At 36.4% G+C, this 12,055-nt stretch overlaps 1 protein-coding gene across 2 annotated transcripts in view; it reads right to left on the minus strand.

Annotated features, from left to right (window-relative positions):
• The window catches only part of ATG5 (autophagy related 5), a 73,251-nt gene that overhangs the window by 20,710 nt on the left and 40,486 nt on the right, over positions 1–12,055 (minus strand). For both annotated transcript variants that reach the window (XM_084202276.1, XM_084202277.1), the window contains exon 7: positions 6,113–6,230. In XM_084202276.1, coding sequence (XP_084058402.1) covers positions 6,113–6,230 — 118 coding nt within the window. The remainder of the gene's footprint in view (positions 1–6,112; positions 6,231–12,055) is intronic.

The raw sequence follows: 12,055 nt of genomic DNA on the forward strand, positions 1-12,055 counted from the left end.
GAAGGTGGTGACCTGGTCTTACTGCTTCTGTTGCCACAGAACCACAACCACTGCCTATGAAGCAGCTAAATAGGAACCATGCAAAAAGAAAAAATATTCCACTAATGAGAAAACAGATGATTTAACACACTTGCTGTCAAAATACTTACTCAGACACAAAATTAGAGAAGGTTAGATTAGATCAGTTCTAACCTAGCCTTCTGGAAGAAAGTACTGCACAGTACTGCGGAGGAGTAATACAAAGTGAAAATAAGAGCATCTCCTTGAAGGTTCTCTGAACATTTCATTATTCTTAGAATTCTTAAATGTTTCCAGTACTTAAAGGGGGCCTACAAGAGAGCTGAAGAGAAAGTGATAGGAAAAAGGGAAATGGCTTTAAACTGAAAGAGTTTAAAGATTAAATTTGATATTAGGAATGAATTCCTTACTCAGCAGGTGGTGAGACAGTGGCACAGGTTGTGCAGAGAAGCTGTGGATGCCCCATCCTTGGAAGTGTTCAAAGCCAGGCTGGATGAGGCCTTGAGTAACCTGGGATAGTGGAAAGTGCCCCTGCCCATGGCAGTGCAGTTGGAAGTAGATGAGGTTTAAGATCCCTTCCAACCCAAATCATTCTATGTTTGCTACTAACAAAGACAGGCATTCTCATTGTTGCTTTAGAAAAACAGGGTATCCTTTATAGTCAAGATAATTAATGTAATTGCCAATAGTTTAAGTTTAAGCACTGACTTCTTAGTGCTTGTTCTAATTCTGCTGCTTTTCTTTACAATTTCTCACCATTACTACTAATGTCTGAAATGCCTGACACATATTTTGACAAACGAACTCCCAACTACTGTGCACACTGCTCCAACTCCACTGCAGTGACTGAGGACAAGAGAAGACAAAGCCAATGCTCCTTGCAATCTGAAGAGTTAGAGGATGGACTCTAAACAGAAGCCAATCTTTGCTTTTGGTATACCAATGCCCATAAACTCTTTTGTCAAACAGTTTTTCTCTGATCAACAGCTTAAGCAGATGAAATTATTTAGCAGAAAGGTAAATACTGTACAGAACTCATTAAGCAGAAAAAAATTACACACACATATATATATTTTTTAAAAATATGATTATTTGTATATATAAAATTGAATAAAGAACCAGTTTGAGGAGAGACAGAAAAGTATGGGTTGGGATAATAACAGTTCAAAGTTTTCATTTTTTACAGCACTTCAATGAACAATAAAAGCCTTGAATAAATAGTTTCATAAGCTAATTTAAATAAAATACAGTATTCTAAACAGTTACCCGCAGTCTATAACAGTCCAAATAATATTGACACAGCATTTTACAAAGACCATTTTCACGATCAATCTTTTAATGTCATTATTCAACCTGTTCTTTTGACAGTGTTCTCAACAGTTGGTAATCAATGCATATATTCAATCCACATATATATATATGAATACATTTTTTCATTGAAACATTTTTCTCAGCACAGTTAAAAGGAAGACTTAATTATATCCATGCTTCCTAAAGCAAAGGCATATAGACACTGTGGGTGGTTCTTGAAACCCTTCCCTCCCTCTTCTTGTGGTGGTCCCTAAGAATCTGGCAGCAGGAACAGCTCAATATACAGCTACAAATGCTGAGTCTGAAAACCAAATATTCCCTGTGTTCCCACGGCACAAAGCTCAGTTACGGATGTCACCACAGACAAGCAACCACCACAATTACCATGAAGCTTCCAGTTGAATGAAAAGTCATTGGAAAAGAGAAACCATAGAGGAAAGGGGAAAAAAAAAGTCAACAGATGGAGAAAAACAGAAAGAAAAATCTCATATTGATTGTGTTGCACTGAAGAAAAGATGCAGTTAATGCCACCAGTGAATCAATTCACTAAAGAGGGAAGTTAAATACAGCTTGGAAAATTATCTAAATGGCTTTGAAAAGAAGAGTAAAAAGATTTTAAAAACTTGCTTCTCCAGGATCTATTATACCTTTAAGCATACTTTTGATGAGATACTACTTTTATTTCCTTTGTTCAGAAAAATTAGTAAATCTAAACTTTGATAACTGAATAGTCTGAAAATCCAGACATGAAAAAGTTATTAACTATTTTCTAATAAACCTTTGATAATGTATTCTGGTTTGTTACAATATTATTTTAATGCCTCCACCAGAATAAAGTGTAGAATAAGACAAAATATACAAGTTTACAAGAAAAATATTAGAAGACACTGAGTAAGGTCCAAAGAGAACAATTTTTAATGTCTGACTACAATATATTTTTCCTTTAGAAACCATTTTAACAACTCTTTAACAAGAGTTTCCTGAATTATCATCATTTTAGAGATCACAAATTGAAGTCAAAGTGATATTATAGCCAGAAATATTAGTTTTTTGGAGGGTGGGACAAAAGAGTAGTCATGAGAGGCCTAAACTTTACTTCAGAAAGTGCCTAGGGTATGCACACTCAAAGGCCCAGAGCTCTCACTAATTTCAAGCACAAGCAAGCAAACTGTTCAGCAGAACACTCATGCTGATCACTGGATTTTTCTGATGCTCCTCTCTATATAATGTGTGGATTTTTTGAACACTCAGCTTGCCTGCGATTTCATATGAATGAATTCTCCAGGGAAAAAAGAATTAAATTCTGTTCCCAAAGGCAGTATTCAGCTGTCTAAATTATAATACTTCTTGAAGTACATTCATTCTTGATTTGACCTCCACGAATCAGGACTGTGATTTTTTACTCCACACACCTGACACTAAAACACACCCAGCCTAGGCACAAGGACAATAGTCTCACAGAAGACAGAGATGAGAGGCAGAGAGTGATTATAAGCTGAATGATAAGTATGTAAGAAAATTATGGCTGCACAGCCAGTCTGCAGCTCTGACACCTTCTAAACTTTAAATATTCAACTTCAAATGGAGACAACTGCTTCAGAAGTAAAACCTTTAGGTGAGGTATCCCAGGTTTCCAAAACATGCTTGCAATTAAACTCTCCTATACCTGTATCTCTTCTGTATTTTGAACTAATGGAACATCTGTTGACATAGGAAATTTGTTAAATTCTCAGTGATCCAGCATCAGAGAGAAAATTATTTTACTGAATGAGTTTCATGGAGACTTCAACAGCACAGATGTGCTGTGCTTCTGCAGTCTCAGGAGTTTAGTCTACTTGGTGGAAAAGGGTGATGCTCTTCCTCATTATAGCTGCTAATCTTTCTACAGACAAAGCTCAAAAATGGCACTAAACAGTCTGGTGAGTTAGTTGGTTTTTTAATAGCTCAAAGCCATATTAGAGCATGAACACTTAATATAGTGCACATTACATGTGAATAATGAATGAGTGGATTTAGTCAAGCAATAACCAAATTCGCTTATTAGCTAAATTGAATAATCAGTGAACAGAGTATGATGACCTCTAGCAGTCAAGCCTAAACCAGCACTGTCCTTCCCTGTCCATGATCCTTAGCAGTAAGAATCACTGCTGTCATGAGCATCCATCTTTTCAATTTCCTTTATGCCTGAACTTTTCTTGATCATCTCTCCGTTTTGTTTTAGTTCTGCTTCTTCCTTTTTTCCTTTGCATGTTGCCATGCGTAAATTTCTGCTTTGTATTCCTGTCTGCAGTACAGCAAACCCTGAACAGGCTTTCCTCAAGTCCTTTACCTGACAATCCCCAGCTCCACCTGACCACCTCTTCACCTGCAGCTTGTCATGCTGCCAGCACAACCTACCCTTCTTTTCAACTGCTGATTCAATTTGCTTCTCCCAATCCCTTCTCTGAATCACCTGGCCAGCAGGATATCTATTCACCATTCTTTCATAGATGCCTTGCACAAGCTCTATGCATGCTCCACAAGCAACATGCTCCTTTTTGTCCCTCATCCTTTTATCATCTCCTACTCCACTTACTCTGTCCAGGTGTTCGCATTTATTATGTCAGGTTTTGGCTTTTGCCCCAATCTCTTTCATTCTGCCACATTGTTTATAGTCACTCTCCCAATCACATTTAATGATTCCCAGATCTGTCATTTTCTTCCAAATTACTTGCTCAGTCAGACTCTCACCCCCCCCTTCACTGGCTCTGTGTATCAGTCTACCCCCACATCTCCTCAGAAGCCCACACTGTTTTCTGCATTCAGCTCAGACAGCTTCCCTAGCTCTCCAGCACACCAGAAGGGGTGAATGCCCAAAACACAAGAGGAACAACTGAACGGCACTACAACACAAAGCTGCGTTACAGGAGAAAATGTGCCGAGTTCTGGACAGCTCACAGCCATCCGAGGGACCAGATCTATTAAACTCTTAAGTTTGCAAGTTGTTCAGTAAAAATTGGGCCAAATTTAAGCAGATGTATACAGCAACAGACAAGCATATTCCAACACTCCAAAACCCACTGAATTTCACATCCCTCCTTGTGCGTGTAAGAACAGTACCTACTTTAGTTTCTCTTCTTCCAAGTTTTTTTTTGCCCAGGTTGAATAAACGTAAACTTTCTTAGCTTTTAATAAAAACGAAGCAAGCAATTAGCACAGCATATTTTCTGTTCTGCTGTCCAAGATTTGTGCTTTTGTCAACATCTGAAAAGAAGGCCTACTGATGGGAAGCATCATCACTGGTATTCAGATAGAATTGTATTACACTCACATTTTCAACAAGGGCAGTTAACAAGCACATTCACCATCTGCAGCTTTGACAAATCTACATAAAAATTGTCATCCCTTAAATCCTGGAATAACTTGTGCATAAATGCTTATGAGTTTCTTTCATTTCATTTGTGCTCAACTGCCTTTCAAGTTAAAATGCATCCATCCTTCTCAATGATTTTTTTAATTCCCTCTGTACCTTTTCACTAGGGTCTGTGTGATACTGACAGTTAAGTATTTAAAGATGGTTAAACTCGCTGGTGCTAACATTCATGAATCTATTGGTATCTCCCTTTATCTTTTGGACAGTTAGTGGAAAGCATTACTTAAAATAAAGCTCCAAAATTTAAAAGAGCTTTATGAAAAATAGACACATGATTAGCAATATTCTATATTTTTCTTACCTTCTGTTATTTTTGGAAATTGTTCTCATGTGTTAACAAGTATTAAACAAGGATAAAAAAAAAGTACTTTGATATTTCAGTGTATTTCAAAGATCCTGACACTGGGAGAAATCTGTGACAACTGTTTAATTTTGAATCAAGCAACTTCTCTGTACAATAAAATCTTGCAGAATTTTATATTGATTTCCAATTCAGTACTTTGCTGTCAAAAGATGCTGATAACTACACCAGTAAATTCTGTACCAAGATCTTCTCTAGAATATCACACATTTCTCTTAAGTTCCTCATTTACAGGTACTGGAAAGACAACAGCAAGAACAAATTAAAAACCTTTTGCATTAAGTAACTTTGATCTTAATTTGCGAGTACACAACTGTTACATTTATCCCTCCTACAACATGTAGCACAGTTCCAATACTTGTAAGCTTTGAGACTAAAATTACATCCAAAAAGCCTATTTCCTGAATAAGTGCAGATCAGCAAATGCCATTGTATGAAATAACATGCTACATTGATTGCTCATCCAATACTGATTCGTAATCATACATAAACTATTATATACTTGTAAAAATCTCTTACTGGTACATTTTAAAATATTGGACTTCAAGAACAGAAAAAAGCATTCTGAAAACATCTTCAATTTCTATCAGTTTTGGAGTTTTACGTATAAAAAGTTTTTGTAATACAAACTAAAAGGTAACTTAAAATCTGCTGACGCTTTCATAATTTTTTTTAAGTGCAGAAAATAATATGTGAATATTTTTACTATGACCATCATAACAGCAAAAGAGTACAGGAATTTCAGAATAAAATTTCTAGAGATTAATTTTTCAGAAGTGACTAAGGACTCAATCTTACCTTCTTGAAACCATGCAGGGCACAATAAAGAGCCAGGAATGAATGAAATCTGAAACTCTGGTACTGACATTTTAGTTCTCCCTCCAAAATATTCATATTAAAAAAAAAAAAACCAAAAAACACAAACCCCCCAAAAAAACCTATACCAAAAACGCCAATAAATCAACAGAAAAAGAATTATCTTATTGGACAAAAAGTTATTTCTGCAGTACCTTCAGTGGTGATAGCACTAGGACACACATCTTTTAGCAGGTCTCCCAAAGTATGCAACTGTCCTCCTGAAGCAATTGGTCGAAATAGCTTCTGTATAAAAGGTCTCTCTGTTGTTGCCTGTTTCAATAAAAAATAGCCAAACCAAACAATTAAAGGACCATGCAAATATGTAATATTAGCACTTCAGACAGGTGCACGATAGGGCAGAACTGAAGGTTGCACCAGAAGAAACATCTGGTATTTCCACATTCCCCCACCCCACACCTTGCATTTCATTCATATCATGAAATAAAGGGAAGTTTTTGTTTATTAACAATTACAAGTAAGCTGTCACTCCAGAAAAACTGTGAAGATTATTCACAGATAGTGTCATGGATACAAGAGTGTTAATTTTTTTTTTTAAAGCCCCACATCTTCTGTTATGGGACTACAACCCGCTTTAATAAAAACCATTTTAATATATCCTTAAATTAAAAAAAAAAAAACAAACCACCAAGCAGTGAGCACAAACTTAGGAGTTCAACATATCCTTATATATTTTGCCAAGCCAAAGCAATACTTTACCCTTACAGCTCAACAAGTGATTTTTTTCTTAGTAGATTTTATATCAAAAATTTCAAACTATTTCAGCTTCAAGAACCACTACCAACTTACAAAAAAAAAAGTGTTGTGTTTTGACAGACAACCTAGAATCTTCTACCTACTTAAGGAATCAGTCATATGTAAAGAACATACATGGCCCATTTCTGCTGCAGATATGAAAAGGAATCTAGAATTATTTCAACTATGCATCTTTCAGTTTAAAGCCATTCCCTTTATACTGTCATCACATGCCCATGTAAAAAGTCCCTCCTCAGCTCTCTTGTAGGCCACCTTCAGGTACTGGAGCATTCTCTTCTCCAGGCAGATCAAGCCGAACTCCTTATTCCCCACATGCATTAGCATAGTTTCCAGGACACTTTGCTCCATGATCTTTGTTGGGCACTAAAGTTAGACTGACTGGCCTGTAGTTCCCCAGGTCTTCCTTATTTTCCCTTTTTAAAAAATGGGGTTACATTTCAGTAGGAACTTCACTGGACTGCCACAACTTCTCAAATATGATGGATGGTGGCATAGCCACTTCATGTGTCATTTTCCTCAAGGTATGTGGGGTGTCTCTTTCCCAGTCCCATAGACTTGTGCACCTTCAGATTCCTTAGGTGTTCTTGGATCTGATCTTCTAGAGTGGGCAGTTCTTTATTCTTCCAGTCCTGCCTTTTCCCTTTTGGGACTTGGGTAGCCTGGCTGGAATATTTGCTGGTGAAGACTGAGGCAAAAAAGACACTGAATACCCCCCACGTTCTGGGTAAATAGGTCTCCCATTTCTTCTGGAGAGGGCTCACAATTTTTCTAGTCTTCATCCCTGACATTCCTATAGAAGCTCCTCTTGTTGCCCTTAATATCCCTGGCCAAACTGAATTCTATCAGAGCTTCAGCACTAATTTAAGAACTGTGGTTCTGTTAAGGCAGCTCTCTTCTTTGGGTACCTGTAAAAGCAGCTCCAGGGCAGCAAGGACCTGAGATCGCAAAGATGGGCAAAGTTGTTTTTCCTGGTAACCTGACATCTCCACCCAAACCCACCACCTGAGGCAGAGAAGTTAAAAATCTTATATTCAACCAACCCAAGCATTTTAATCTGCTCTAAATTGTTGCTGACAATTTTCTGCTAGCAGCTAACTCCCAAAAGCAGCTGATGCGCCCTGCATTGAGGATGAGTGGGCTCCAGCAAATGAGACTTTCATCACATATTATCCTAACTGGAGCAAGCAATAGAAGCCAATACCCTTCTCAAATTTAGTTTCCTACCTCTCAGAAGGTGTCTCCCATCCTACCATGTAATTAAAAAATAGAAACAACTCAATATCAAGAGGTATGTTATCTCCCAGTGGGGGTTTATGAGCACAAAACCAATCACTCAAACAAATTAAGACCAAGGCAACTGTCACTCACAGGCAGGCAGGGAGTCTTTGCCTAAGAGTGATACTCTAGCTCAAAGTAATTCCAGGGCAGTCCAGTGCAGAACTGCTGACACACAACTACTTGTTACTTCTTGCTAACAGTCTTCAAATGTGGAAAAATAGTCCTTTTGCCACTTTTGCTTATGAAGACAGATCAAAAGTCGTTTCCTAGCTGCTCTAGTCACGTCCCTATGTCCTCAGGGTACCAATATGGGGATATCATCAGTGCTAATGAAATCTCTGAACATTTGAAAAATGATAGGAGGCACACAGCCAGCAGGATGCATATACCTCAGACAGATCCACACTTGAAAAGGGAAGTCTGGCACATTATGCTGAACAAATATACATGCAAAACATTAAAAAAAAAAAAAAAAAAAAAAAGGGGAAAAAAACCCCAATCCCTCTAAAACGTTGTTTTAGTCAAAACAATTTTGTACCAGGTTTAGTTTTTAAAAATAATTCTATATTCACAGAAGTCCAGCCATATGCTTAACACCTGAAGTAGCAGAAGTGGAAATAAACAGAAGAAAGCAGTCAAAGTATGTTATCATCAACAGACTTTTAAGATAAGAATTTCCCAAGTGTGTACTACAGTTTGTCATTATTTCTTAATAAATTAAGAACAATTTTTTCCCTAGCTATAATAATTTAATGCCAAGAGGGAAAACCCAAAGTTGTATTTTCTCAAGTCTCCCACGTAGTTGCTGACTGCTGCAAACAATATCCTTAGCTGCTATCATGAAACATTATAGAACATGAATTCAGTTTTGCATTTTAAGTGTTAAGCAACACAGATGTGGTAAAGTAAATAAAAATCACTGGTCTTCATCAATGTTAAAATGATAAAAGTAACTGCATGTTGTTTATACAAAGACTGTGGTTCACAAATCTAATCCTACAGGCAGAGTATTACCCCAAGATGCTTATACATTTCTTCCCTCACAAGCAGCAGATGCTTTATGCATTAAAAGACTCAAAAGAGAAGTCCCATCCTACATTCCACAATATTTACAGGATAACTTTTCCAAGTGTCTTAGTCATACAGGAGCATAGTTTTAAAAAAACCTCGCCATCACCCTTTTTCATGAGTAGTAACACAAGACCGGCTTGACTACAACTTTCTGTTCCAGTCCTGCCATCCCTGCAAGTGCTGGCCAGGCTGGATGGAGCTTTGAGCAACATGGGTTAGTGCAAGATGGCCCTGCCCGTGGCAGGTGGGTCACACTCAATGACCTTTGAAAGGCCCCTTCCAACTCTATTCCAAACTATTCTATGATTCCATTTACTACAACAAGACATGAAGGAACAGCCACCATGAATAGCTGCTTATATAATGTTGTGTTTTGTAAAATATTTGCTTAATCAATCATGAGAAAATCTAATCTAACCCATAAAGCTATCACTGCATAACTGATAGTGATTTTAGATAATCGACCCCAAATCTAAAGCAAATATTCATAAATATCTATCATTTGGCCAGCTAAAATGATCATACCTTCAACAGAAATTTAGAATCTTAAAAATTATTTTATTTTACAGTGTAGCCTGCGTGTATCTGTGAGCTGTTCAAGATTCTGGATGCATCTGCAGCATACAGCAGGTGAAAGTCAATCAGTAATTGCCAACCTCTGCAGAGAAAATGCCTTCAAGTATATGAGCATATGAGGACAATCACTCAGCCTACATCTCACCACTGCAGAACAAATGAAGATTTTACTCTTTTTAAAAGAAAGTTTAAGCCCTGACAATGATAGGAGAGTGAGGGTGAAAACAAATCACACCACAGTGAGAAAGATTAAAGTTACCTATTCAGGAATACTGGCATTGAGAAGAGTTATAGGTGAGGGCAAGTTTTAAGAGGCCCTTTAAAGCAGTGCAAAGGCTCACAGGATCACAGATAATCTATACAGTCACATACTATGCTAACAAATGTAACTCTTTCTTCCCTATCATCCTGACAAAAAAAAAAAAAAAAAAGTTGTCAGCTTGCCTGGTCCTTTTCAGAATCAACACAACATCAAACACTGCATGAAATCCACAATTTAATTAGTCAGATACTTTATACAGGATGCATCTAAAAATGAAAAACATAACTCACAAACCACTGGGTTTTAATCTGGAAAAATCACAGTTACCACTATTTTCATCAAGAGGAAGGGATTTGGATTTTCTGCCTAAACACTCAGCTGCTCCTCAATATTCAAACAAATAAAAGTTACCATACGTACTGAACTCAAAGTAAAAAAAGAAATTCTTACAATCCCCACATGTGTGTAAGCTGGCAACCTAAAACAATAAAAGCTGAGACCTCCCTACATATTCCATTATATTTTCAGTAACTTGTCAAATTCATAGTCTGTGCTGCTTTGTAATGAACAGCTTTACATTAAAAAAAAGCTCTCTTAATTTCATAGAACCATTTGGTTTAAACTCACTTAAACTCAACCAAGAAGCTTTAGAAGTAACAAGAGTTTGCACAATGATGCAAGTTATTTTATATTAAAAAAAAAAGGAAAATAAAATTATGCAAATATTTGCTAAAAGGAATTTTTTCCATACATTTTAGATGTCTACTTTGTATAAATGCTTTCAACTAGAGAATCTCATGCACAATTTAAAAGAGACTAACTGAAATGCTGATGAGTTGTTGTAGTCACAGAACCATCACAACACCATGCCTGTCCAAAAACTAGATACTGCAAATTCCCATCTGAAATACTGTTCTTCCCCTGGTTTTGAAATGCTGGAATTTTGCTGGAATTTCAGAATGGATACCTTTGACTTCTTTTTGCTTAATATTAGACCAGACCCACTGAGTACTTAATTGTGGAGATGGTACAACAATGTTTCTGGGTGGAGTTGATTGGTTTTTATTGTTTTGTTTCTTTCCTTTTAGAAAAACTTTAAAAAACTTCCATCTCTTTCATAAAGATAATTTCCAGCTCAACAAGCTAAAGTATACACAAAAATGATTGTTTTATCTTTTTGAAATCTGTCATTTTTCAAACTCCATTAATATTTTTGAGCTTCTATTACAAGAGGCATAAAACATGACAATGTGATATGTCTTTATCCTGTAATCATTGCTCCTCTCCTCTCCAAATCTTCCAAGTAACAGAGGGCTTCTCCCAGAACACCCACTGCTTTATTCTATACCTTTGATAATTTTTCTATTTCACTTACTCTTTCAGATATTGGGACCGAACAACATTCAAAAAAAAGAAAAAACCCCAAAAACTATCTAGTATTTCTTTAGTCTCTGCAAAGTCCACCAAGCAGATGTTCTAGTTATGATTTTGTGTGCTTTGAATAACGCTGGCACTGCTTTTGTTAGCATTTAAAATTTTGAATTGCTTATCTGCAATATCACATCAGCGTTCAGAGAGAAAGGTACAACTCCTTATAAAGCAGAATTAGTTATTTTTTTTAAATAAAAGAAGCAAGTAAAGTTTTTATATGTCCAACACACAACTAAAACCCATAAGACAAAAAGAAGAATAGACATTCTCAACACACCTACCCAGAATTACCACAAAAACTGAGTCACTGACAGGATGTGCTGTGGGTTGCAGGACTAGCTATAAAGTCAACAAATGTGTTAAATCAAATTATCTGTTTTTCCCATACTACATTTTAAATCTCTCTAATAAATTAGACATTTTCAGTGGTTGTAAAAATTACAATATATATACCTGAGTTTAAGCTATGGAAAAAAATTAATCCTTTCATCTATTTTGGAGTTTGCATCAGAATTTCTAAGTTATATGTTGTAAAAAGGACTCTGGTTTCCTCATTGAATGGAAGGTCTTAATCATGATGGACAGGAATTTTACACTCCCTACTATTTTTAAGAGGCCTGAAACAACAATGACAAAAAAATGATTCGACTAACAGGCTACACTTCATACATTTAATTATAAGTGTAATTATTATATAATTATA

This window comes from Fringilla coelebs (assembly GCF_963513975.1).
Source record: "Fringilla coelebs genome assembly, chromosome: 3".
Taxonomy (NCBI): domain Eukaryota; kingdom Metazoa; phylum Chordata; class Aves; order Passeriformes; family Fringillidae; genus Fringilla; species Fringilla coelebs.